The 26,076-nt window shown below is 52.7% G+C and overlaps 3 protein-coding genes across 3 annotated transcripts; 2 read left to right on the forward strand and 1 right to left on the reverse strand.

Annotated features, from left to right (window-relative positions):
• Positions 1 to 56: 56 nt before the first annotated feature.
• On the reverse strand, positions 57 to 1,368 carry MEA1 (male-enhanced antigen 1). The gene is made up of 3 exons (XM_057386412.1): positions 1,009 to 1,368; positions 815 to 929; positions 57 to 748 (listed from the first exon to the last, which is right to left on the reverse strand). Exons 1-3 carry the CDS (start codon positions 1,351 to 1,353, stop codon positions 585 to 587), a joined length of 624 nt encoding a protein of 207 aa, XP_057242395.1. The 5' UTR covers positions 1,354 to 1,368; the 3' UTR covers positions 57 to 584.
• A 46-nt stretch (positions 1,369 to 1,414) lies between these two features.
• On the forward strand, positions 1,415 to 19,935 carry KLHDC3 (kelch domain containing 3). The gene is made up of 11 exons (XM_057386410.1): positions 1,415 to 1,609; positions 8,106 to 8,341; positions 10,599 to 10,775; positions 12,939 to 13,054; positions 14,392 to 14,463; positions 14,686 to 14,899; positions 15,128 to 15,214; positions 16,422 to 16,530; positions 19,144 to 19,217; positions 19,558 to 19,636; positions 19,776 to 19,935. Exons 2-11 carry the CDS (start codon positions 8,188 to 8,190, stop codon positions 19,840 to 19,842), a joined length of 1,149 nt encoding a protein of 382 aa, XP_057242393.1. The 5' UTR covers positions 1,415 to 1,609; positions 8,106 to 8,187; the 3' UTR covers positions 19,843 to 19,935.
• Positions 19,936 to 20,488: 553 nt separating this feature from the next.
• On the forward strand, positions 20,489 to 25,979 carry NPAS4 (neuronal PAS domain protein 4). The gene is made up of 8 exons (XM_057386409.1): positions 20,489 to 22,413; positions 22,945 to 23,111; positions 23,209 to 23,345; positions 23,506 to 23,611; positions 23,746 to 23,992; positions 24,267 to 24,376; positions 24,768 to 24,903; positions 25,335 to 25,979. The coding sequence occupies exons 1-8, from the start codon at positions 22,313 to 22,315 to the stop codon at positions 25,636 to 25,638; spliced, it is 1,308 nt and encodes a 435-aa protein (XP_057242392.1). The 5' UTR covers positions 20,489 to 22,312; the 3' UTR covers positions 25,639 to 25,979.
• The last annotated feature ends 97 nt before the right edge of the window (positions 25,980 to 26,076 follow it).

Here is a 26,076-nt window from a genome sequence, read left to right on the forward strand (position 1 = left end):
GAAAAAGCAAAACTACTGCATTCACACCCTGGACACAAGTATTAAGCTGCTTACAGTTCATATGTACATATGGTGTACTTTATTTTCAGTAGAGCATTACATAGTATGAAAGTGTTGGATTTTGTACAGATGTCCCTGTATGTACAGAACTAAATAAAACCAATCTCTTGGAATGACACATCTYGCTCTGCCTCCAATATTCCAACACACAGACCCTGGCCTGGGAGGAGGGGCCCTAGCCTGGAGAGTGACTTCTCTGGTACTGTCAGCATGGGGACAAGTCCAGTTTTGTCCTGAGGGAATCTGGGCAAAGCCAGGCAAGCCCCATCACCCTACGTGCACACAGGCATGGAAACCAATCTGCCTCCTCCGAGGAAGAGGAAGCCAACACAATGTCATCACATTGACTTACATACCAGCCAGAACGAAGAAAAAGGAGTGGGAAGGAAAACCAGACAATGTCAGTGGGACAAACTGGAAGGTCGATACTGGCAAGTCCTGTCAGCACCGGGCTCGGAGGCAGTGGGTGCTTCCAGGGTGGAGGGAGGGCCGGGGTTTGCAGCCCCTGTGCCGCAGCTCAGCYCTCAATTCCACTGCGGCCGGGGGCCGCCGAGGCTCTGCCGGGCCTGCAGCGTGCGCTGCACCACGTCCTTCCACTGTTCCTCCGAGATCTGGCTGGCCCAGGCAGGGATGCCCAGGGTGGGCAGCTTCACGCTGGCCATCGTCCTCTTCACCAGCTCCACATGCTCTGGGGACAGAGAGGCCGTGAGACCGCGGCGGARCCCCGGGAGGGTCCTGCCGGAGACGCGGTTACCTGCATCCATGGGGATGGAGCTGTGGCTGCTCTGAGCCGYGGCGCCTCCCGCTGCCCCGTCCTCATTCTCGTCCTCGCTGTCCACCGGCGGGTCGGGCAGGTGCAGCCTCATCATCTGCGGAGAAAGGCGGGCAGCGGGGGTCGGCACCGCGGGTGTCCCCARCCCCGGCCCGGGGCGAGGCGCTGGGCGGTACCTGCAGCCGCTCCTGCAGGCCGGGGCCCGCGTCGCCGAGGCCCTGCTCCGGTTCCTGGCTCAGCGGCTGGTACAAGTATCCGCCACCTTCCTCCTCTTCCTCCTCCTCGTCCTCCTCATCGCCGCTCCAGCCCGCCGCGCCGTCAGGGCCCTCGGGCGGCCCGGGCTCCCGGGGACAGACGCGCTCGGGTCCCATGCTCCGCACCACCGCCATGCACCGGGCGCGGCGCCGAGGAGGTGCCGCCGCCGCCGCCCGGAACCGCCGCGGCCGCCGCGGGGCACTGTGGGTGTTGTAGTCCCGAGGCGGCTCCCGGGCGCGGCGGGCGGTGCTATCGAGCGTCGCCATCGAGCGTCGCCATCTCGGTCTGGGCCGGGGCCGGAACAGCGCGCCGGGGCCGGGCCCGGGCGGGGCGGGGAACGCAGGGAGCCGCCCCTGAGGGGGGCCGGGGCCCGGTACCCACGGAAGGGCCTGTTGGGGCCGCGCCGCCCCGACGCGGGGGGCGCCCGCGGACCCGGGCGGAGCCGCGCCGCACTACAAGTCCCAGGGAGCGGTGGGAGCGGCTGTCGGAGCGGGACTGTCGGGGCTCCTTGTACGGGTACAGGTACGGAGCTGCGGCTGGGGCCGGGGCCTCAGGAGCGGGGGGAGCCGGCGGGGCYRTGCCRGGGCTGTGCCGGGGCTGCGGGAGGGTGAGGCCGGGAGGCACCGCCGAGCCCCTCCGTGAGGGCCGGGGGYGCGGGGCCGCCGCCTTGCCCGGTGCCCTCAGCCCTCAGCCGGGCCCGCGGGTGGGCGCACGGGGCTCGGGCGGGGAGGGGCGGCCAACGGTGCCGGAGCGTGTCCAGAGCTGAGCAGAGGAGCTGCTGAAGGGTCCAGGCAKTAAATCCTGCGRGGAGCGGCTGAGGGAGCTCAGCCTGGAGGTGTCCAACCTGGAGAAAATGAAGCTCAGGGGAGCCCTTATCGCTGCAACTGCCTGAAAGGAGGTTGTTGCCAGGTGCGGGTCGGCCTCTTCTCCCAGGTTAAAAGCGACATACAGGTCAAGATGAAATGGCTTCAAGCTTCGCCAGGAAAGGCTTAGATTGGATGTTAAGMAAAAATTCTTCACGGTGAGGGTGGTCAGGCACGGGAACAGGCTGCCCAGGGAAATGATAGAATCACCATCCCTGGAAGTGTTAAAAAAAAACCTGTAGATGTGGCACTTTGAGGACATGGGTTGGTGGTGGGCCTGMCAGTGTTGGCTTAATGGCTGGACTCGGTGAGCTTGATGGTGTTCTCCATCCTTATAGGATTCTGTGASCCCATGCATCCCTATCCTCCCTGGCAGGTCTGTGTCAGGGAGCTGCCTTCCTGCCCCTTGCCCCAGCAGGACCTCCACTGCACCTGCTCTCTCCATCCCTGCAGCCTCATGTGCTTTCAGACCATTGTTTCTCTCATCCATTCATGTGAATTCACACACATTCATCCTGTGTGCCTGGTCCTCCGCAGCCCAGTGTGCCAGGCAAAGGCAAGGCTGGCACCTGTGAGCCTGCCCTGTGTGTGGCCAAGCCAACCACTCTGCCTGAGCATCATTGTCAGTGCAGCAGAGGGGCAGAGGAAGAAACTGATGCAGCCCTGTGTAAAGCAAGAAATGCCCCTCTGGCTGTCAGCTCATCTTTCCTGAGCCTGCTTCCCTTCTAGGGGTAAAACAGATTGACAGGCTGAGACAAATTCCTGGTGGGAAAAAGGGGGTCAAGCAATGTCTCCAAAGCTTAGGCACACTGCATAGAGAAGTTGGGGTTTGGGAGACAAGGTGAAGAATAGGAATCAGCTCAGGAGGTGCAGAGTCTCAGCTAGGCTTTAGGCAAAATTAAGTCAGCAGTGGGCAAAATATTTGGTGAAAGATAAGGAGATGGTGAGGCACTGGAATTGATTTCTGCCTGAGCAGTGTGGACTGTGATTCCCATGGCTAACATGAGCTTCCAGAGCAGCCTCAGTTCACGAACTCAAGGGCTGTTCTAGCACCGTCTAGTTTACTGGGGCTGGAATTGCATTGTGAGTGCCCAAGCTGTTGAATGTGCAAGCTTGCAGTTTCACGCTGCCTTAGCACAAATACTCCAAGCATTAGATAAATGTCAAGCACAAGTGAAGAAAGCGGGTTGTTCTCATGTTATCTCTAACAGTATGTTGGATGTGCTTGAAATAGAACTGTCTATATGGACTGCTGTGAACTGGCTGGGCTATTTTAAGGGTTACTAAACCTTGTGGCTGGTGTCTTTTGGGAGACGGGGCTGAGGCAGCCACACGGTAGGATTTGMTCTCTGGAGCAGCTTTGCAGGGTAGGCTGCTCTTCTGGGGGTGCTGTTGTAATTCTGGGGGTGACAGAACSAGTCCTTGAAAATCCAGGCCACTTGCTGCTGGATTTCTCCCCCTTGCTTTGGGAATTGGCTGCAGCAGGGCTCATCTGTGCAGCTTTTAGAAATGGCTCTAGGTTTTCTTCTGTGCACAGAGGATCAAGAGAGCATGGTGAGCTCACTTCGTGCAAAGAAGTGGATCCAAGGATATATGGGTTTGTTTTAAGATTATCACCTGGCTGCTGTTCTTGGAGATGCTCAGTAATTTTCTATCTTGAAGTATTTTCATTAGTAATTGTAGGGATTGCAAATAGTAAGTCTAAAGCCAATAGAACAAACAGGTGAAAAATCTGCCTAAAACTTATGATTACTGCTTTGTTTTTTTGTTATTTTAGGGTGGTTTTTCCTATCTATGCCACTGCGCTCAAGTCTTCACAATGGTTTTGGAAGATACACTAGTGAGAGGTTATTGAGTGATACTTTTGTTGATCTCAGATGTCCATATGCTGTGTTGRTAGGTTCTTGTTAGGTGTAAGCTGGAAGAGTTGGGATGAAGGTGGTTTTAGGCTTTAAATGCCTCTTCACACACCACCACAACCACAGGTTAAGGAGTGCTACCCATAGGTGCTATGGTCAAAGAGTGCAGAGCTCAGCTAAATCTGATGATTGTTCCCTGGGTTAGCAGCGAAATGCTCCAGGTGCTTTGTGGCAGTGGAACAACTCACTGCTGTGCTCACTTAATTTCCATCAGCATCAGGTATTTCAACTGTAGGTGAAGCATATCCTTGTTTTCAGAAATGTTCTTATTCCTGGCAGTTAATGACAGGACCTGTCAGGGTTTCAAAATTTCTCTGCATCCTCTGTGCTTGACTGTATCTCTGGATAGATCATAGTGGACAGGGAAATGGGGAGTGTGAAGATTGCATGGTTGGAAATAAGAAATTTGTTTGGTTTTGGGAGGGGGAGTGAGGAGCTAACATGAGTCAGTGGAAGCAAGCAGTGCCTTGAGCAGAATCTGCGAGTCTATGATTATGTGTGTCACATCCTGCAGTGCYCTCCCAGTTCTCTAATACAATTTGCCTCTGTCTTATCAATATTTTTGTGTTTTAYAGCCTACATCACTGTTGCTGGTGTCCTAAATGAGAAACCACAGAATGCATTTTGTGTAATCTGATATTGTACAGTTGGAGGAAATTGTTAGCAAATTGTTTCTTAACAATTTTGCTGTTTCCCTCTCTCCTTGGCTGTGTCCTGTGTGATCTTTAAAGAAATCTAAGGCATAGTTTAATGTCAAGTGCACTTCTCCTACTTAGAAATCCTCATAGGAATGAGGTTGAAAAGTGGTTTATTTCTGTCCTCATTTATATMATATAAATTATCATTGGAAATCAAATTTGAAATGGAATTTAACAGTGTCCATAGCTGTAGGACAGAAAATAGCTTTTTCTCAAAATATGTGTCTAACTCATATTTCCAGATAGTCCACAGAGGGGGCTTGGAGGAGGAAAATGCTTTGGGAGAGACCGGTGTAATGAACCAATTGCAAATAAGGCAGGAGAGGAGAATCTGGAGCTGGGCACAGAAAGCATGGGGAGCAGTGGGGGAGGCATCCTCAAGAGATAGGGCTGTGTAGGGGGATGGGGAGGCCAGGCCTCTGTGTCTCTGAAACGGGGCAAACAAGTGGTTGGTGATGGCAGGAAGACGTTGTGGTGGTTTCAGGATAGGATTGTGCCCACTGGCAGAAGAGGAAGATGATGGGAGTTTGCACGGTTGCTTTTATTACAGTGTAGCGAAAAACACTTGGTTTGGAAACACTGTGACAGCTTGTTAAATCCTGTGTTTTCCCATGCCTTTTAAAATACGACCCTGTAAAGATTACTTCACACTTCTGGTCATTCTCTCTTTGTGAAGTGTTCGATGAGTGTTTGCTTTTCTTGGCTCTGAGGAGGGGCAGCAGGAGGCCGTGTTGGCAGAGCTCTGTGTTTGCTCTGAAGGGGTATCCCCGGACAGAGCCAAGGCGAAGCGCAGCCAACTTCCATCCCATTGCCCTCGCCACCGCTCCAGACCTGCCAGTCACCTGGGAAGCTCTCATTTGGGGAAAAACTTTCCCAGTAATTGTAGAAAACAGCATTTCAGCATTATTTCTTCAACCTTGGGGTCTTTCTTGCAGTGCCAGGGTTTCAGCCTGGAGCTGCTGTCTTTCAGTGGAGCAGATTAAACCCTTGGAGCTGCCTTCTGATCAGAATGGTGGAACTGCTGGGGCAGGGTGGCCAGCCCCTGTGACAGGAACAGCATCCTTGTACCTGACTCAAGTGCACTCCCAAGGGTGAGGAAGAGTTTTCCCACCTTTCTGACAAAAAAAAAAAAAAAAGGTAGGGGCCTTGATACAACCCCTGCCTGCCATGCCAAGCAGCTGTGCTCCTCTACCTCAGGAGGAACCAAGCAGAGAACTTGGAAGATTCATCCTCTTGGCCCTCCTGGATTTGGCTCAGTCTGAAGGCTGTTGAAAATATCAATKCTGGTGATAAAGACCAGTTAAGCTCCTTGAGGAGTCTTTTACAGAATCACTTCAGCAAGAGGAGATTATGAGGAAAACATCGTTTAGATTTTTCAGGAATAACTTGTGACTGAGGCAGGAAACAGATTTAGATGTGCGAAGCCTTCAAAATAGCTTGGAAGGCTTTGGTGGGCTCCATGGAAACTCATCTGTTCTGTAGCTTTGCAGAGGGCTTACACAAGAGTGCTGCCTGGCTTAAAGAAAAAAATAGATGCTTAAGGAAAAAAATCTCAAACCTGCTAGATCTGAAATGGAATCATTGACTGTAGAAGATGGGGGCTGTTCCTGGGTCCTTCTGGAGCACCCTTGCTGGAGCAAAGCTTCCTGTGACTTCCTGTATTACTGCAGTTTGGTTTAGGAAAAATGTTAAAAAGAAGCTACTCAAATTGTGATGACATTTGGAAATTCTGGAACGAGGTGACTGCTTACTGAATGGTTTTGAAGTGTCTGTGGAGTCAGRGGATGAAGCTGGAAGCATAAGCTCTGCTTCATGCCAGGAGCTCCCCGTTGGTRGCATCTCTTATTCTTCCTGCAGGTGGGGATAAAATGGGAGTGTGTGGGTGGACCAGGCACTGGGGTGGTCAGGCTGGTGGTGGATCTGGGTGTGAGCAGTGATTCCACCTGATTGAAGGGCTGGGGGTGGCCARCTGGASCAGAGCAGCATGGCAGTGCCCTTCTTGCTGCCCTCCGGCTACTTCAGAAACCTGAAACAGGAGGGAAGCCCTCCTTGCCAAAATTCACTACTTTCCAAAAAGAAAAAGGACGGAGTGTAGGAATTTTACGTGTGGGAATTTAATCCTTGTTCAAAGGCATCCCCAAATTTCTTTGGATTCTGCAAATGCTAAAACTGRGTGTGGTGTAGGAGTATGCTGACTGCATCTTTCAATAATCTAGAACCAAGAAATAAAAAAAAAAATACTATTTTATTTATGCTGTCTGAAACATTGACATCTCATCTAATGGCTCTTTTTCAGCTGGGAGAAAAATGTTAAAAATCAAACTGACCTGTTGTTTCAGAAGTACCCGGGCTAAGACTGTGCTGCAGATTCTTAGATCCAAAGGAGAATCTCTGCAAGAATCAGCTGTGTTGACTTCTCTAAGATATGATCTAAACCATCTGTTTGAGGAGTGGAGGATAGCAGTTGCTTAACGAGATAGGATATTACAGAATTTTCATAGTGATGCCAGGATTTGCTGTGGGAAGAAAAGACCTTTTCTGAGCATTAGCAAAGAGCTTTCTACCAAGATTAGGGAGTTTCTGCTCTCTTGTGTCTAATTAGATTGATCCCTAGGGCTCAGATCAATGAGTCCAAATGCCAATGTTATTGATGCCTTATCAACCAGGCTAATCTGAACAGAGGCCAGACAAACCTAAGAGAATGAGAACAGACAACTTTAATCCAGGCCTAACAAGCCTACTGGTACATTAGGGCAGACAAAAGCCTCCTCCTGAGGCTACACCCAAAAATGGACCCCGAGTCACGAGATCTTCATCTTTTATAAGTTCTGCCTTATTAACATATTGGGCCTTAATTCTCCAGTGATCTTCCAAACTTGCTCCCCCCCCCAACTCACTGTTGTTTACATATTTTGGGGCTCTGAGGCAGTGAGGTGTCCTTGGATTCAGGCTCAAGGAGGGATTGTTTTGTCTAAAGATGCAAGAATTGTAGTTTTAGTGTTGTACTAGAGAAATACAAGAATACAGACACATGAAAATATAGAAACTAAAAATCCTAAGGCATCATTATCACCCACCCCCACARTGGGCAGTTGTTTGCTTTCTGCAGGGGTGGTCCTTGGGAGGTTTTTTGATGGGTATTTTGTTTTAGTATTTTCCTCTATTGTTTCTCAGAACTGATCCGAAGAGCACGCTCTTCCCTCTGGGTGTGTTCTTTTCACCTTCACCGTTGGCTCGTGCTCTGTGTTCCCATTCATGCAGACAAATGGTTGTGACATGTACATGATGTGTGCATGGCCAGGGCACGGCCTTCGCCCACRGTTTTTGGCTGGGGCTGCCTGTGCAGCCACCCTGAGGGGTTTTGTRTGCAAGGGCATCTCTGCTTCCTCCCCTGTGTCCCCTTCCCAAGAGGAATGTAAAACTGTTCCCATTTGGGAGGCAGACRAATGAGGATACAGCAAGGTAACCTTTGCAGCTGGCATTCTAGGAAGACCTGTGAGATGGATGASGTTGTTTTGGCTTTGTGTCTGTGTTGCAGAGCCAGGTGACATTGCGGTGGCCTCGGAAGCATGTGGCTGTGGCACCGGGGGCCCTGAAGACCGCCTGGCTTGCAGGGAGGAATGCTACGGTGGGCAGTGCACTTGGAAGGTGGGCCACGGAGGGTGAACCACGCGGCCGTGGCTGTCGGGCACAAGGTCTATTCCTTTGGTGGCTACTGCTCCGGAGAGGACTATGAGACCCTGCGGCAGATCGACGTCCACGTTTTCAACGCAGGTAAACGTGGCCTTTTGGGGCACAAAGCACTTGGCTTGCTGGGCTCGGTTTTTGCTTTTCTTGCATGCTGCTGCTTGACATGTTATATTCTGTAATATGCTGTCCAACTGTAATTTCCAAATAGAGTAGATGGGAGCCTCTTTCTTTGTGCAGCTCKGCATTTTCAGCTTCAGGGGAGGGACACAGATGGGCTGTAGTTCAGCAGACTGCTAAGATAAGGACTCRCTGAAGTAGCCAATGGCTTGGTTTGTCCTTGTTCTCTGTGAACACAAGCTCAGCCAGGTGCAAAGCAGTGATATTGAGCTGGCTCAGGTCCCCCCTCCAGTTTGCAGCGTGTCCATGCTCAGATGCCCATAGTGTGGAAGGAGTAGGGTGGGAACCAGAGCACTCAGGACCACAGGTGTAGACATCTGAGCTGTTTCCCTGGGGGCCTCTGACAACTGGTGCCAGCACGATGGAGTCAGTAGAGGCATGTGGCTAGGAGGGAGGCCTTCCCATTTTGGTAGCAGCTATCTTGCAGATTCATAACATAGCTTAGAAGAGCATCTGCAACTGGAGCCATTTGTGTAGGGTAGCCAGTACCTGAGGCTGAGTTGGAACCATGGTTGAGCTGTCAGAGGCTATATTTCTTGACTGAGTGTTCTTTGAACTAAAGAGGTTACTGAGCTGGTCCATGAAAGCATTTCCCTGTAATTAGACAGGTGGTTGAAAAAYGGCACTGATGCTTGGGTGGGTCCAGCTAAACAGAGCCAAGAACAGAAGTGACCAGTGACCAGTTTAGGAGACTGCACATCATGCTGAATGCTCTGTTAACACCCACATTTAGACAAACCTAGTTTGTCTGTAAGATGCAGTGAATCCACTCCTTCAAGACTGACGTGCAGCAAGGATAAAAACATTGGTTACAGAGGGCTGCCAAGGTGACTGCTCGCAGTGTAGAGCGGGGTGTAGCTCAGGATCCTGTGAACAGTAGCAGTCACCTCTGTCCAGAGGGACAGGGCTTTCACACTCAACGCAGTTGAATGTTGCAGAACGTGCCAAGTAGGCCACCACGCTTCTGGGGAAGCATAATGACCATGCCCAAAGGAATGCTCTTGTGYTGCCTTTCCTTCTTACCACTCCCAGATTATTAAGATGTCAGAATGCTGCAGCCACCACATGGGAGGTGACAGTGGCTTCCCAAGCCATTGCTCAGCTAGCATTGTCAGGTGCCAGTGCTAAAGCCATGATACCAGATTTTGAATGATCTTTTTTCAGTCTTGCAAAGATGAAGACTGTGTTTTAGGTAGGAAGCATCCAGTCTAGCTTCACTTTAGCATTCAATGTGTTTCCTCCATATCCTGTCTGCCTGTGGGGTAGATGCTCACCTTTTGAGATGCCTGACTTTCCCCTTGCCCTGTGTTAGTGTTTCAGAGGACCTGCAGACTGGTTTTTGCTATATTTTATATCAGCTCCATGTAGAAAACAAACCTGGAGGCTGTATGTGAGGCAGAGGGAGGTGACTGCTCCTGTTATGTAATGGCTGTGTAACACTTGCTGTAGCTCTTGCATTGTCAGTAAACCCTGTAATACCTGTTGACTGTTCTGGCTGCTGCTGGACATGGCACACAGGCTGCAGGAGCAGAAATCTGTAATCACAAGGAACTCAGTAATACAAGGTTAGCAGGGAGAACTTGGGTATGGATGGGGATAAAGGAGACAGACAGCTGCCTCACATACAGCTTGGAAAACAAAACAGAAGCAAACARACCCTGTTCCTGCAAAACTACTGGGTTGCTTTACTTAAACTGTGCTTCTGCAAGTCCAGGCGATGCCTTCAGGTGTTCCTTGCATGTCATTGCAGTGAATTATTCCTGTGCTGCCCATTCTTCCAGCTTTGAGTATCTTCAACAATCTCTCTAGCTTGAAGTAGTGTCTGCATTCATTGTCACCTCCACACTTGTTCTTTTGTTCTTTCCCAATTTTTTTGTGTGTGTGCTGTGTCTTCACTCACCGTCTTGGATGAGCCAGAGTGGAAACCTTTTCACTGAATTGTTGAAGAACAGAGCCTGTTTTTGTCCTCTGGTCTTCCAGAGGACTTCCTTCTGTATTTCTTAACTAGCTACTACTCAAGGCCAGACACAGCTTTCTCTTGTTTACTCGACTGCTTCTGCACCTTGTCACGGGGGTGGTAAAAAGCACCGCGCGGGATGGGTTATGAACTGTGAGCAATTTAGCAGGCTTAGCATTTGACATGGGCTCAAACTTGTGTTTCCAGTGTCTCTGCGCTGGATCAAGTTGCCTCCAGTGTGGACAAACAGCCGAGACCACGTGAGRGAGGTGCCCTACATGAGGTATGGGCACTCAGCGGTGCTCATCGATGACATTGTCTACATTTGGGGTGGTCGCAACGACACGGAGGGAGCCTGCAATGTGCTCTACGCTTTTGATGTCAGTAAGTTCCAGCTTCTCACTCTTCCTTGATACAACTGTTCTTGATCAGACTTTCTCTCTACACTTCACACTGCTCCCCAACTTGTTTTTGTGGCMCTCAGTGACAGTCTGGAGGAAATGGTGTCGCTGTCTATTTTAGCAGTTTTAAAAGAGGAGCAGGGTGGCCATTGTGTCTGCATACTTGAATCCTGTGAGAGCCTTTGAACAAAGATTGCTGATCTTGTCTAATAGTCACAATGGTTTTAATTTTTCTATCAACTTTGTGTGCTCTCTCTGATAATAACTACAACTGAAGTGTTCTCTCTGTGTGATGTATGATTCCTTAATTGTGGCTGAAGGTTGCAKCAGGAAGGGGCTGGGCTCTTGAGGATTGGTGGTTCCTCTCTAGTGTGGTCCTTTCTGAAAGTATGAAGGAGAGTGAGGAAGAAAACACAGAGATAGTTAGGGGCAGGTTGGCAAAATAAGGGAAGACATGAGTCAAGTTAGATAAATCTGAAAAATAAATTCCTTGAGCCTTTTGGTTGGCTTCTCCATAGCACTGYTGGAGCACCTCTGGAGAAAAGGCACCATCAGGAGCTGCATGGACACAAGTGTCAGGAAAGAAAAGGAGTATGTCTGGATTCTGGAGGCAAGTCCATCTAAATACTGGCCAGTAACTGTCTTGCTGGACTTGCAAGGARGCTGCTTGCTCTGGTGCTTGATCAAGGGGTCTGTTCTTTGCCAGGAAATACCTTATGGCTTGGGGCATAGGGTTTCYCCCTTCCCCTGACACCGCAGCTGAGAACCCACCAGTAAAACTGCCTGCACAGGGGCATTGTAGTGGGACCTGCCTAATGTCCCTGGCAGCTCCAGCACTTTAGCATTAACTGAAAATTAACAGAAAGTCCTTGTCCAAACCCTCTGCAGCTGTCTGTACACACARCCCTGTCATTCCTGGAAAGTAAGGCTGGCAGGCACAGTCCCATGTCTGTCGTGTAAGTTCCAYTGGAGGAGTCACATCAGGCTAAGTAAAGTCTGAGTGCAGTTTTGTCCCTGGGGTACTGAGCAGATCACAAATTGAGGTCTTTTCCATCTCTAATTTAACATGTTGCATTTGGGTGAGCTGTYGCTGATACAGTGTGACTGAGTTTGGAAGCAGCCCCAGGAAGAAAAGCAACTTAATATCCCTGAGCTGTCTCACTAGAGGCTCCSCAGGGATTCTTCTGACCTTGCAAGACCCTTTGTGTGGTGCCAGATGGAGCATAGGTGGACAGTTGTGCCCGCAGGCCAAGTTCAGAGGAGTCATCCTCATGCTTTGGCTCCAGTTTTACGATGTTCTGAAATAAGCACCRCGTTTGGCAGCCAGCAGCAGTTAGGGAGGGTGGGAGGAATGTCTYCTGCAGCCTTGAGGCTTATCTGTGCCTCTCTGAGCTCTTGGGGCAGGTGCCTGTTTGCGCTTGGCAGTCGGTYGCTGGCTTGGCTCTGGGTTGCCCTGGCATGGAGAGCAGCTCTGGCTGGATTTTAAGTCACCTTCTAAATCAAGCCTGGAGTGTGCAGGCTGAGGGGCTGAATCTGGCTGGTGCAGGCTCAGGGGGAGCATTGTGAAGGGTGCAAAGTGAGGAAGAGGGGATGAGAATGTAGCAAGCAGAGCAGATGAGACAGGGAGGGCTGCACTGCTGAAGTGGGGATGTGCACCACAGCCAACATGGAGAGCTTTGGTAAAGTGATTTCTATCTGGCTTTGGGAGCTGTTTTTCCTCAGTCATGCTCAGTTACTGAGCATCTCTGCACCATAAGGTCAGTTGAGCCATATAGCATTATTGCTTCATTGTAATTGAAACTGTGACTGCAGAGTTGATAAGTGACTCCCAAGTGCAGTTTGCAAGAGATTCAGTAAAAATAACRTGGCTCAAGCAGTGCTGTGCTACTCATGCTTAAAATGTGGGCTCTTTATCAGGTCAGGCAGGCAGTGGCCATGCCCAGAGGCTGAGACTTCTGTCACTGTGTCCTTCTGTGGAGGCTCAGGCAGGTAGCCTTGCCCAAAGAAGCTTACAGCTTCTCTGGCAGAGCGAGTGCTGTGTGAGACAGAATGATTTCTGCCTTAGAAATTAAGAACAGCAGTAATAGAGCTGTCCCACCCCAACACCTACTGTGTTTTCTCAGCACTGCCTCTTGTTTTGTTTCAGACACGCACAAGTGGTTCACGCCAAAGGTGTCTGGAATGGTCCCAGGGGCAAGAGATGGGCACTCAGCTTGTGTCCTGGCAAAGAGCATGTTTATCTTTGGAGGCTATGAACAGCTGGTGAGTAGTGTCTGTAACTGTTAATTGGTGAGCCCTTGGGAAAGAGGGTGTTGATACCCAGGACACTGATAGAAGCAGGACACGGGGGCGTATTTGTATTTCATAGTCACTGTCATCTTGTAACTTGGCAAAGTTATGGCATTAGTACCCAGGTTATGCTAATTGCTTTGTGGAGAGGATGGTTGGAAAAGCAAATAAGAAAAAGTGGTGGATTTTTTTTTAAATTTTCACCAAGCAAATTTACTATATAGAAGTGAAAATACAAATATTTTTGTATATATTTTTTTTCTGGCTCATTTCTTAGCCAAATGTAGATAGATAAATACACAACATTTTAAATAAATAAATACATATATATATATATATCCACATTTGTTTTAATTTGGCTCAGAAATGCTCACTTTCTGCAATGTTGTGAGGTTTTGTCCTAGTCTGGTGCATGTTCCCTGTAGTGTCTCCCTGCTCTGACATCTTGCTGATCCCCTCCAGCAAACACTTGGTTGCCTTCACATTAAGAATACCTTGAGCCAAAGTTCATCCTGCAATAGCTGTCAGCATGCCTAATACTCTTTTGAGCAAATCCTTATGATCTGATCTTAAGAAGGGGGTAAATATAATTTCAGCCTACCACCAGTCTCCAGAAAAGCTGTGCAAAGTCACATCTGTTTGTTTGGAAGAAAGCTGGGCTCTGTTACAGCAGTCTTTGGGTTATTCTCTCTTTTCTGAGGATGATAGCATGCCAARTCCATGATATTGATTACAGCAGCAGGACCAGTTCAGATGTGTCCTGTTTTTAGCCAAGACCAAATAAACCTCTAGCTGTTTTGATGCTCTCTGCCTTGCCTAGAAGAGCAGGAGTCCACTTTGTTTGTGTGAATTGAGTCTCTTCCAGGCAGCCAGCTGCAGATGGGTTTTGTGGGACCTCAGAACCTGGAGTGTATTGGCTGCTGGATGTTCAGCTTCCCAGAAGTAATCTTAGCTTCTGCATCTCTTGAGGTGGCCTTAGCAGAGCCAGTTTGACTGTCCTGCTGGTGCTGCTATGTGGAGAGGAGACAGGTTTCTGCCATGAAAATATTGTGTGCAGGGCAACCTTTGGGGGAGGAACTGAGCATCAAATAAATGGGAAAGCTGCAGGAAGGGTCAGGACACCTTTGAGAAGAAATGGTTCTGCCTTTGTCTTTTTAAGTGATAGGTGCTACCTGAGCAAGCACTTTATATCTTAGGAATTACTGACTCCAAAGGGATGTTCCACATCTGTCGGATGGCATCCTTTCTGGGTCCAGATGTGAACWGGCTTCTCAGTCCTTTTGTGACCAAGCTGTTTGTCTGTCTTGCAGGCTGACTGCTTTTCAAATGATATCCATAAATTGGACACCACAAACATGACGTGGACCTTAATCTCTGCCAAGGTCAGTGTCTGCTTTTCGCTCTGTTTTGTGGAGGAAGTTTTGCTTCTGATGTTCTCTGGGGTTGCTGCCCACACTTGTCTCACAGCTCCTGGCTGTTGTGGCTGGGATCTGCAGGATGGGAAGTTCTCCAGGAGAAGGCARCCACCCAATTTTCCCATCAAGATGTTATTTCCCTGGGTAATCTGCATTTTTTTATCTTTGTTTTTTTACTCTGTCTTTCAGGGTACTCCAGCTCGCTGGAGAGACTTCCATTCAGCTACCATCATTGGAACCAAGATGTACGTGTTTGGTGGCAGAGCTGATCGTTTTGGGCCATTTCACTCCAACAACGAGATCTACTGTAACCGCATCAAAGTATTTGATACAGAAACCAACTCCTGGCTGGACTCCCCTCCCACTCCTGTGCTTCCAGAGGGCCGGCGGAGCCATTCAGCCTGTGAGTGTGGAGGATGGAAATTTCTGCCTGCCTTGGAAGGGGTGAAGGGTCTGTGGGTGGTGCTGTGGGTTAGCGAGGGGTGCACAAATCTCAGTTTCTGTGGAAAGCTGCTGCCCATCAAAAAGCCTTTCACACCACAGTGTAAGCAGAGGTGGACAGCCAGGACCACTTTTSTTTGTGTTTGATGTTGTGTCAGGGACCTGCTGATGTCTGTCTTACTCCCCACAGTCAGCTACAAYGGGGAACTCTACGTATTTGGTGGCTACAATGCACGCCTGAACAGACACTTCCATGACCTCTGGAAATTCAATCCAGGTATTTATGCTTTAACCGTGTTGCAGTGATAGTGCTSCAGGCCCTTAGACATGTGAGTGCTCAGAGGAATATGCTGTTCAAGGAGTACTGCTTGGAGGGGAATGGCTCTTCTRACAGCAACTTGTTCATCCTTAGGATGTTTCCAAATCTCAGTTAGAAAGCAGGAAAGGAGGTATTGCTGAAAGATGTATTTAATTGAAAAAAAAAATTGTCTTGTTCTTAAATATGCARAAGTACTGGCAGAAGAGAAATTATGGGGAAGCAATAGGGTTAGGGGAGGGAGAGACTATAGCTGGGGAAACCATTGCACTTGAGCCGCAGGATCACCACATACTGGTACCAGCTCAAACTATGCAGCTGAAGGGGTAGTTCTTCAGCTGGTAATCTGAGTATCAGTCAGCTGTGAGCTGTTTTAGGGTCCTCAGGCATTTTTCATAGTCCTTAGACTGATTTTGTTTCCTAATTGCTTTGCATAGGGGAGTTACCTAAAAGCAGCCAACCTGCTGCTCCCCAAGCTGATCTGTGAGCCAGAGTCAGAGCTCCTGAAGGTTTCAGTCCTGTGCATTGTCACTCCCCAGCATCCCTGCCACAGAGAGCAACAAGAACAAAGGCTGCTGTCTCCACCTGGTTCAGTTCCCCATTCCCTCCTCTCGCAGCCGAGCTGTCCCAGCAGCTGATGCACCTCTGCCAGGTTGCTCTGCGATCGCAGCCTGCCAGCAGATGGAGCTGGTTCCTKCGTGTCCCTCCTCCGGATCCCAAMCGCAGCAGGTTCTGGGGAAGGGAGSCTGCCTGYCTGYTCCTGCAGCTCTGCSCCGTGCAGCTCCCTGCGATGTCARACCCACTGCYGTGGCAGCCCRTGGGTCCTGGTGCTCAGGCTTTGCGAGTGAAAGGCCTTGATGGGACCYTGAGCAACCTGGTTTAGTGCAAGGTGTCCCTGCCCATGGCAGATGATCTTTAAGGTCCATTCTGTGATGTGACCTGCAAGTCCTGTCTCAGCAGGCAGAGCTCCAGRACTATGACTGGCAGCTAAGTGGTACTCCAGTAACAACCTCATAGAAGTGCATCATTCAGCCAGTAGTGAGGAGGTCAAGGGGGAGCCATAGCTGGCCCATGGCTTTTCTGTGATCTGTTTAAATTCATAACCTGCTTATAGCTGGTGTTGGCCAGTTTCCTGTGACAATCTGGTGCACTCGTTTTCTCCCATCAGTTTCTCTTTCTTGGAGGAAGATTGAACCCAAGGGCAAAGGGCCATGTCCTCGCCGCCGGCAGTGCTGCTGCAGAGTGGGGGACAAAATCATCCTTTTTGGAGGCACCAGGTGAGTTGTGTGAAGTGGCTCTGCAAGAGGCTTTGTTGCTCTTTTCAGCACATTGTCCCTTCACGCTCTGACCCACTGCTCTATCAGATGGACTTCAGAGRCACATGGCAAATGTCAGTCTACCTGACAAGTGTAAGTAATCATGTACATCAGGGCTCYTCTGGAAAAAGGCCGTGGAAGGGACTGGAGGTGTCATGTAAGCTTGTAAAGCATCCKGTGACAAACCATCTTGTACATGCAGAGACAAGAGGGTGTGACAGGCTGTTCACGAGGAGTTGTGCAGTGCTCAAGCTTTCTGTGGAAGAGGTGATGGGGATAAGGGAGGAGATCCTGCTGTCAGAAGGACACATATCAGCCTGCTGTGCTAGAGCAGACCTCAGGCTGACTTATCTTCGCCTACATGCTGCCCTGCTTCTCCCACCAGAGCTGCTTTCTTCTGTTGGCAAGTGTGGGTTCTGCTGCCAAGCTGCAGTGGGATGTCAGCTCAGCTGGGAGCTGGTTGAGGAGCCTACACACATGACAAGACAACGTTGCCTTCTGTGCCAGTGTTCCTTAGCAACATTTCCATTCACAACAGGGACCTGGTGTTATGGATTTAGCTGTCAAACACTGGAAGTGATACTGTCAGGGTGCAGGGCAGCTGGATGTGGCCAAGAGCCTTAGCAGCTGCTAAAAGAAAGGAAGTGGCCTATCACCAGGACACACTCTATATTGTTTGGAATGACAAATTGSAGCTCTGGAGCACAGTCCTGCTTGCCAGTACCTTGCAGAGGCGTCTTAAATTGTTTCAGCTTCCACATGTTTTGGAAAGCTTTGGGGCTTTCTCTGGGATCCTGGCAGCAATTTTTTTGAGGATGCTTCTGAAGCCAGGCTGGGGCAGAGGACCAAGCAGGACAGGTTCTGCTAATGGCCTGACSATACCAGTGTGTAATGGGGTGAAGGGTCTTCAGGTTCCAGGGGTTCTGGGGGGATGTAGAATGTTGTAGCTTAGTTGTAGGATGTCAGTGTGACTGTGAGGCAGTGCTTAGTGCAGGTGAGGTATGCAGAAGTGCTTAGTTTATCCAGTCTCCTCAAGTCATACTGGCTGCTGCTCAGTATAGCTTGGTAGGGTTTTATGGGAGCTTTGAGTGGTCCCAGATGCTGTGCTGTGTGTAGATCCGTGTTACATCAGCAGCTGAACTCCAGTGTTAAGCATTGACCACTCCTAGGAAATTTTATCAAACCATAACAAATTTGACAGCAGCTTTATGGAGTTTGGTCCACCCTTGCCAGGCAATAATGCAGCAGTGCCTTGCCTTCTCCACTGAACCACTTAAGAATTCAGTTTGTTTCTTAAGTCRGGCTCAACCCCAATACAGGCACCTTCATCAGCAGTAGTGTGGGCTAGGAAGAGCTGCTGGCAGCCAGGAATGCAGCCTGGAGGGAGGGAGGGTCTTGCAGGCTGGGGAAATGGGAGGTGGGGGTGGGCCCGTGCTGGCTTCCTGTAACAGTTATCAGGTGTAYTCTGGAGCTGCCTGGCGAGATAAGAAGTTTTCCAGGAAGTCGTTGTAATGGAGAACTCCCAGCGGTCTGCCTCCTGACCTGTGCTCCCTGGCTGGGGAGGGGGAGGGGTCGCRCAGCACGGGCCATCCAGCCGGGATTCGCAGAGGATGAGCCGGATAGGCTCAGCTTTCTAAGGAATGGCACTGGGGGATGGGCAGGCAAACCCCCTTTGTGTGCTGCCTGCCCTTCCAGGATTCACACATCCTGTGGCTGCTGAAGAGGCTCTTCTACAGGCTGCTTGCTCCTGTGGCAGCCAAAAGCTTTGTTTATTTGGCAGTCCTGCCCAGAGCCTGGTCTTTTTGCCCCGCTATGGTCCCTCAGTGTGGCCAGGAGTAATCCATCACTTGTGTCCCGTTTAAGGGACCCCATTGCCATGTCACAGTTGTGGCCCTAGTGTGTTTTCCTCCCAAACCCACCAGCACTKCAGCATGCAGAAACCATCCACGTGGAAGAAGGAGGGGGAGAAGGAATGCCATAAAACAGAGTTTAGCTGAAGAGATTCTGATACAGATTTGGCTTGAGACTGTGTTTTCCCTGATGAGGCTTAGAAATGCTTGGCTCTGGTGAGGGAATAGGGGCTGTCACTGAGTGCAGGCTGAGTTGTTTTGCAGCTGGAATAAACAGTTCTGCTGGGCTCTGGCCGGCAAAGGCAAATCCTGCACCCTCCTGCCTGGGAGTTGCAGGGGGTTGCCTGGTCTTGAACTCCAGGCTTACCCTGATACTTGCCTTTTGGTGATTAAAACCACAGACATGGTGCCTCCTGGCTTTCCTTTGATAGATAAGGGATGGTCTTGGGTTTCCTGTGACGTGGATGTGAGATTAGATTGTGGTGGGGTAAGCACACGAGGCGGAATTAAAGGGGCTCTTGCCTGTATCCGGACAGATGGGTCCCATCAGCAACAGGTCTCTGCCAGCAGTGAGCTSTGGGGACCTGGGAGGGCAGGTACTGCCTCATGTCCCATGAGTGCAAAGCTTGGTGGCTCAAAGGTGGGGAGACAAGTGACACTGGGGCAAGTCACTGGTGTATAATTGTTTTGGCACTGACTGACACACTGTRCTTGGTTTCTGCAGCCCATCTCCAGAGGAGGGAATGGGTGATGAATTCGACCTCATGGATCACTCAGATCTCTACATCCTCGACTTCAGTACGTGAGCCCTTCCTGTCCAGCCTGTACCTCTTGCCACAAGGTGCCCTGTRGGCAGGCCCTGCTGGGCCCTACTTTGTCCCAGAGCCAGACAGATGTGTCTGACCAGTGTCCTTGGCTTAGGGCAGAGCAGCCAGCAGTGCAGCCGTGCTTTGTGCACTCCTACATGCARACCTGTTGTGGGAGCACAGAAAGCACCCCAGCCTGTCCCTGGTGTGCATTCTGCCTTGTCCCTCAGAGGGGTGGCTGGGGTGCTGTGCCATGTTTCCTGTGGCACTGATTGCATGATGTGGAGTCTCCATGATGTTCATGCTGTGGATATACTGCCTTCTTTCCACAGGCCCCAGTCTGAAGACGCTGTGTAAGCTCGCAGTGATTCAGTACAGCCTGGACCAGTCCTGCCTTCCCCACGACATCAGGTATGGTGTGCCTTGCTGAGAGGTCACTCTGTGGGTGCTCCCTGTGCTCAAGGTGCTCCAGCCCCTGGGTGCTGCCCAGACCCTTGGTACTGGGCTCTGTTTGTGCTTCCTCTCAGTGCATCCTCTTGGTGTGTTACAGATGGGAGCTCTCAGCCATGACAACGAACAGCACCATCAGCCGCCCCATTGTCTCCAACCAGGGCTGAAGACAGCTCGTCCTTCTACCACCCTGCCCTCGCCCCTCCACATACTGACCTCTTGCTCCACTGCCTGCATGAATTTTTTGCCCTTTCAAGCAAGGAATGTGTGAGCTCGGTTTGTCTTGCCCTAACTAGGCTCCCTCTGCCCTTGTCACGCTGTGGGCAGCACRAGTGGACAGGCAGAGCTGGCCACTGGGGTAAAAGCTGGCTGGCCCCAGCAGCACAGCTGTGATCCCTCTCCTTGCTGGTGGTTCTAGAGCTTCCTTCCCTTTGCCTGTGGAACTGCAGCTGTGCTGTCCGGTCCCCGGCCACTTTCCAAGGGCCTGAATCAACTCTTACCACCAGCCACGGCCCTGGGGTTGATGTCAGGGTCAACCTGAACTGTTCCTGCATTGCCTCAAGAGAGCAGGAACCTCTACACCTGCTTTTCTGCCAGCACTGACAGCTTCCTGGCACTCCATGGCAGGCCCCAACTCCAAGCTGAGCCCAGTGTGGGGGCCTGGGCCCARCTGGACTCTCTGCCCAGATCCCATTGTAAAACAGCAACTGGGGGGAGTTTTATAAATGGTGAGGCAGACGTGGTTTCTGTGTGTCCTAGCAGATAAACTGGGGGAGAAAAGGTGTGGGAGGGGAGAAACAGAACCAGGTGYTTTTCCCTGAAGCTGCAGGCCACTAGTAGCCCATGTGGCAGCAGCAGGCATTGGCTGATGTGAGCCACAGCCCTGCCTGGGGTGGGAAGGGAAGCTGGGCACCCCCAGCAGCATTGCCCTGGGGTACCTGCCTCCTGCCCRGAGCTGTGCTGTCCTGCAGGAGGACAGAAGGAAAATGGTGTGTGCCTCCTGGGCTGTGCTGCCTCAGGTAGGTGGATGTTCTGTAGCTTCCTGCTTCATGGCTGGAGCTGGAGGGATGCCTGGGACCTCCTTCCTGGGTGACACAGAGGGCTGTGCTCAGGCCTCTTCCCATGGGCAGGAGGTGTCTGATGTGGAGAGGAGCTCCAGCTGYAGTGGGGCCAGTGTGGAGAAAGCTGGGAAGCACTTGGGGTGTTTCCTGGGATCTAAAGTCACACGGGGAGCCGAGATGGTGGCTGCRTGCCAGGAATGGGTGGCAGAGGGCCCAGGCTGTCTCCCCTGCCCTGAGGGCTGGCACATAGCCAGGGTCAAGTGCTCATCCAGCAGCACAGTGCTGCAGAGGTGCCTGGGCTCCTCAGCCTGCTGGAAGTGGCCAATGCAAGCACAGCAGAGTGGTCTGGAGTGGCGTGAAAGCAKTGAAAACCCCGTGGCAAGAGAAAGAAGGCACCACAATTGCGACAAGAGCTTGTTCTTCACACGCTGGCAGCCCCTCAMCGTGATGGGTGATGAGCATCAATGGCCTGGAGGGAAACAGGGTGTGCTGGCACAGCACATGTGGCTGAGGGACAGCAGCCCCAGGCTGGGCTCATTCTTTGTGTGCTCCTTGGCACCTGCAGGTTCCCACAAGGGCTGAACATCTACCCTGKGTTGTCCAGCAGCTCTGATTGCCCTCAGTCAGGTGCCTCAGCCACAGACTCTCTCTCAAGCTGTGAAATAAATGGTGGAGTTTTTTTGCCGTGCACTGAAGCACCAAGCTTACTCTCCTTGCAGGATGCAGGTGCTAGGAAACATCCCCTGAGCACCCAGAGTCCCTGGGCTGGGCCGTGTGGTGCTGAGCACGGAGGCTCCCCAGTTCTCCCAGTTGTGTCTGTGAGTGGCTGTCACTGGAGAGAATCACAATCTCTGGGGCATCGAGTGGAGACAACAGGGCCCAGAAAAGCTCAGCACCCCATGCCAGCTGCCTCCAGGAGAGCAAATCTTTGGTGGGGAGAATTCTTTTCTGGGAAGAAAAGAAGGGGCTCATCAGGGAAAGGGGTCACTGACACCCCACTGCTCTTCAAGGGTTCTCTTAGTTCAGGAGTGCTGTGGCCCTGACCTGCCTCTGCCAGGACCCTGCTGCAGGSATGGCCATGTGACACTGCTCACCACCTTGGTCCAGGTGTCTCCAGTGCATTTCTTGGCTTATCAGCTCCTTCTCCCAGCACCCAGCTCAATCAGTGATGCTGGAGAGCAGCTCCCAGGCAGGCAGACTAGACACAGGATGTTGTGCTGGGCTGGCAGGAGCTGGGCAGATGTGTGCCCCGCGGGGGGATCCCTGCTGCCTCTGTCACTGCCCCCTCCTGAGCGGCAGGTTTGCTTTAAAGACCCTGGCTTCCTTTTATTACTTCCCCTCTCAAATTGCAGCTGGCTGCGAGGGCTATTTTTAGCAGCCTGCCTTCTAAAAATAGCCCTGAGCTGTTTGGAGTTGCGTCACAAGAGGTAACTCTCTCCCTGAGTGGCTTGGCCTCTGCACCCCAGGAGGGTACAAAAGGAGGCCAAGAGCAGCAGGGTCAGCAGGTTCAGCCACAGCCAGAGGCGACGGAGACAGCGGTTCCCCGCCAGCTCCAGGCCATCCCAGCCCCGGCAGCATGACCATCTTCTGCAGCCACTGCCACCGGCCCCTGCAGGCAGACACCAGCTGCCTGCCCACCAGGGCCAAGCAGGCACCCAGTGCCTCGAGGCCGTTCAGGTGAGCTCCCTCCTGCCTTCCCTCAGGGCTGGGATGGCCTTGCAGAACCCGGGACAGCTGCTCTAGGGTTTGAGGGCCCTTGCAAGGTACTGACACCAGCCTGGGACAGCAGAACTGCTGGCTGGTGCGTGGGGAGGAGGTGCAGGAATTTGGAAGGGCAGAGGTATTTGAGGTGGTTTAGGAGGAAAGGCATWTTGGCTGGGCTGGGGTGCACATTCTGGCACTGGGTGCAGGTTCCATCCCTGTGGGGTTTGTGGGGAGGTTGTGTCACGTGGGCTCCCCACCAAAGCACGGGTCACTGTCCAGCCTGGTGCCATGCAGGAGAGRTACCAGCCATACCAGCAGCGTTCCCCTGGGTAGGCTTGAGCACCTCTGCCTGTGCCCATGAGGTTTGCTCTCCTAGAGGCAGCAGCTAGTGCGGGTGCTGAGCATCTCCRTATCCCCAAGCTCGCAATGCTTCCCATGGTGACAGGCAGGAAATGCTGTCCCTCTCCCTCCCTGGACACGTGTCCCAGATGGGTGGCTTTGCAGGTCAACCAAGAGTGCCTCCAAGGCTCGCCGAGACCAGATCAACGCGGAGCTGCAGGCGCTGCGCTCCCTGCTGCCCATCTCCGCGCAGGAGAAGGAGCGGCTCTCCTACCTGCACACCATGGCCCTGGTGTGCCTCCGCCTGCGGGGGGCTCAGCTCTTCCCTCCAGGTACAGCAGCACGGCTGTACTCCACACCGGCCTGGCTCCGTGTGGGGTGCTGCTCCTGCCCCTTCCAGCACAGCACTTCATCCTGATCCCCCCGCAGGCTTGGCTCCTCCTGCGGGACCGGCCCTGGGCACAGAACTACTGTCCCTGCTCCCGGGGTTTCTGCTCGTGCTCTCAGCCGACGGCAAGCTGATCTACATCTCAGAGAACGTGACTCAGGTCCTGGGGCTCTCTGTGGTAAAGCCAGCGCACTGTCCCCATACCCATCCTGGTGCCATTACTGCATGCACAGCACACACACTGCCCCAGCAGATGCTGAGCTGTGACTCCAGCAGGCTGTGCACCCACAGTGCCCATTGAGACAGGCACAGTCTCTGAGGGCAGCTCCCTTTGCCAGGTGGAGCTGCTGGCACAGGGGGACACGGTCTTTGACATCCTGGATGGGCAAGKGGGTGAGGATGTGCACAAGAAGCTTCTCCTTGCCCAGGAGGAGCCTGGCAGGGGTAAGGGAGGCCTCAGCTGGCATCTCACACATCTTTCCACCCTGCTTTRGCCCTTGGCTGTGCTTGGAGAGCCGGGGCCAGCCCTGCAGGGAGCAGAGCCCCTGAGCCACTCTCTATGGTTTGTTTCCCCGCAGAAGTCACTTTTGTCAGCGAGATGCGCACGTCCAAGGCCTTCCGGCTGCAGCACGGGGGCAATCGGGTGGTGGCAGTGTGCGGGCGCTTCGTGGCCCTGCGCTGGCCACCGTCCCCCTCCTCCACAGCCTTCCTGGCCCTCTGCACGCCTGTCGCACAGTCACCCGCAGACGGCGAAGCTGCTTCCCAGGATGACATATTCCAGAGCATGCACCTCCTGGACATGACGTTTATCGATGTCACGGAGAGGTGAGGGGTGTTTGCTTGTGCCACAGCCCCACAGCTCTACACCTCAGGCAGCAAGGACAATTTCCCTTCACCTTCAAGTCTGTGTAGGGGATGCAGGCTCGATGCTGCATGACCACTGAGACTCTCACAAACACTTCCAAAACCTCTTCTCTGATTTACAACTTATTTCTGTCCCTCTGTTGTCTCATTCTCCATCATGCCGCAGTCTTTTCTTTCTGGCACGGTGCAGGCTCTGTACTACAGCACTCAGTCCCCTCTCCCCTTGTGTTCCCAGTGTCGCCTACCACCTCGGCTACCACMGGGAGGAGCTGGTCGGTCAGTCGTGGTACAGCCTCCTGCACCCTGAGGATGCTGAGCTGGCAGCTGCCCAGCACAGGGCCGTGGGTGAGTGTCRGGCCCGGGAATGTGCCGTGCTGTGCCCTGGCTCCATGGTCTGGTTATACCTGAAACGCTGCGGCTATCCAGGGCTGCAGCGACACAGCGAATTCAGTCCTCCCTGCTCCAAAAAGGTTGAGGCAGGGAAGTGGTTACACACCCCATACATTGTCTAGAAGATCATAGGTAGTTTCCAAGCTCGGGATAGGCACAGTGCACAGAGGAGGGACAAGCCCCTCGAGCCCCAGCTCTTGCAGGGGCAGAACTGCTACAATTTGACTTTGCTCTGTGTGGTTTCTGTCCCGCTGGGACCAGACGAGTGAGCAAATGCAGAGCTCATCGGGGCAGCCTGCGGCCGTGCCCTGCTGCCGGCTCACGCTGTCCCTTCCCTCGCCCGCAGCGCTGGGSGCCGGGGCCGGGCCCGCAGCGGGGACCGCTGTACTTCGAGTGCTTCGCAAGGACCGTGCCTGGAGCTGGCTGCGCGTCTGGGCGCGGCGGGACGGCGGCTGCATCACCTGTACCTGCCGCTGCCTCAGGTGAGCGGGGAATCGGGCTGGGGCTGCATCACCTGTACCTGCCGCTGCCTCAGGTGAGCGGGGAACCGGGCTGGGGCTGCATCACCTGTACCTGCCGCTGCCTCAGGTGAGCGGGGAACCGGGCTGGGGCTGCCTCAGGTGAGCGGGGAATCGGGCTGGGGCTGCATCACCTGCCGCTGCCTCAGGTGAGCGGGGAATCGGGCTGGGGCTGCCTCAGGTGAGCGGGGAATCGGGCTGGGGCTGCCTCAGGTGAGCGGGGAATCGGGCTGGGGATGCCTCAGGTGAGCGGGGAATCGGGCTGGGGCTGCATCACCTGTACCTGCCGCTGCCTCAGGTGAGGGGGGGAATCGGGCTGGGGCTGCATCACCTGCACCTCCGCCGCTCAGGTGAGCGGGGTCCCCGGGCTGTCCCTTACCCCGTGTCCGCCGCAGGGAGGAGGAGGCGGCCCACCTGCGCTCCCGGCAGCCCCTTGCCGCCGCCCCGCCCGCGGACCGGGATCTCGGCCGGCTGGCAGCGCAGCTCCGCGCCCTCGCCGACAGCCTCTCGCCACCCGCCGCCGCCCCGCCCGCGCTCCGCCGCTGGCCCCGKCCCGAGGAAGCCGAGGACGATGCCTTTGTGTGCCTTGGGAACTCTCTGCTGGACTCTCCCCAGTTCCTCCGGTTTCCTTTTGAACAGAAAATAGGATGCAACATTCCAAATGTGCTCCCACAGGTGTCAAGTCCACAGGGATGCTGACATCCCTTGGTCTGCTGGCCGTGYCTTTCCTAACGCGGGCACTGTGTGTAACCACATCTCCTTTCAGCCTGCTGGTCACTTCTAACAGCAGCAGCTGACCCAATGGGGGCAATGGCAAACCCTCATTTCATACACTTAGTGCTCGTATTAGAAACTTTGTCTAAGCTGTGATAAACCCAGCATCAGGACGACTCAGCGTAGCCGTGCAGAGGGATCCAGATCTTGCACTTAAAACACTCATTGACTACTTAGGTGTATATCGCCAGGGTCTTTGTGTACGTCACACATCACACATTCCTCAGAAAGGAACGATTTAAAAAAAAAAAAAAAAAAAAAAAAAAAAAAAAAAAAAAAGATAATAAACGCCGCTCCCCCACGTGACGCCTCTGCCTGCGTGTGCTCCGCTTCCGCTTCCGCCGGCGCCGCGCGGGTTCCGGG

The sequence above is a fragment of the Malurus melanocephalus genome, unplaced genomic scaffold (genome assembly GCF_030028575.1).
Source record: "Malurus melanocephalus ecotype Western Australia unplaced genomic scaffold, MMel_1.1 scaffold_962, whole genome shotgun sequence".
NCBI lineage: Eukaryota > Metazoa > Chordata > Aves > Passeriformes > Maluridae > Malurus > Malurus melanocephalus.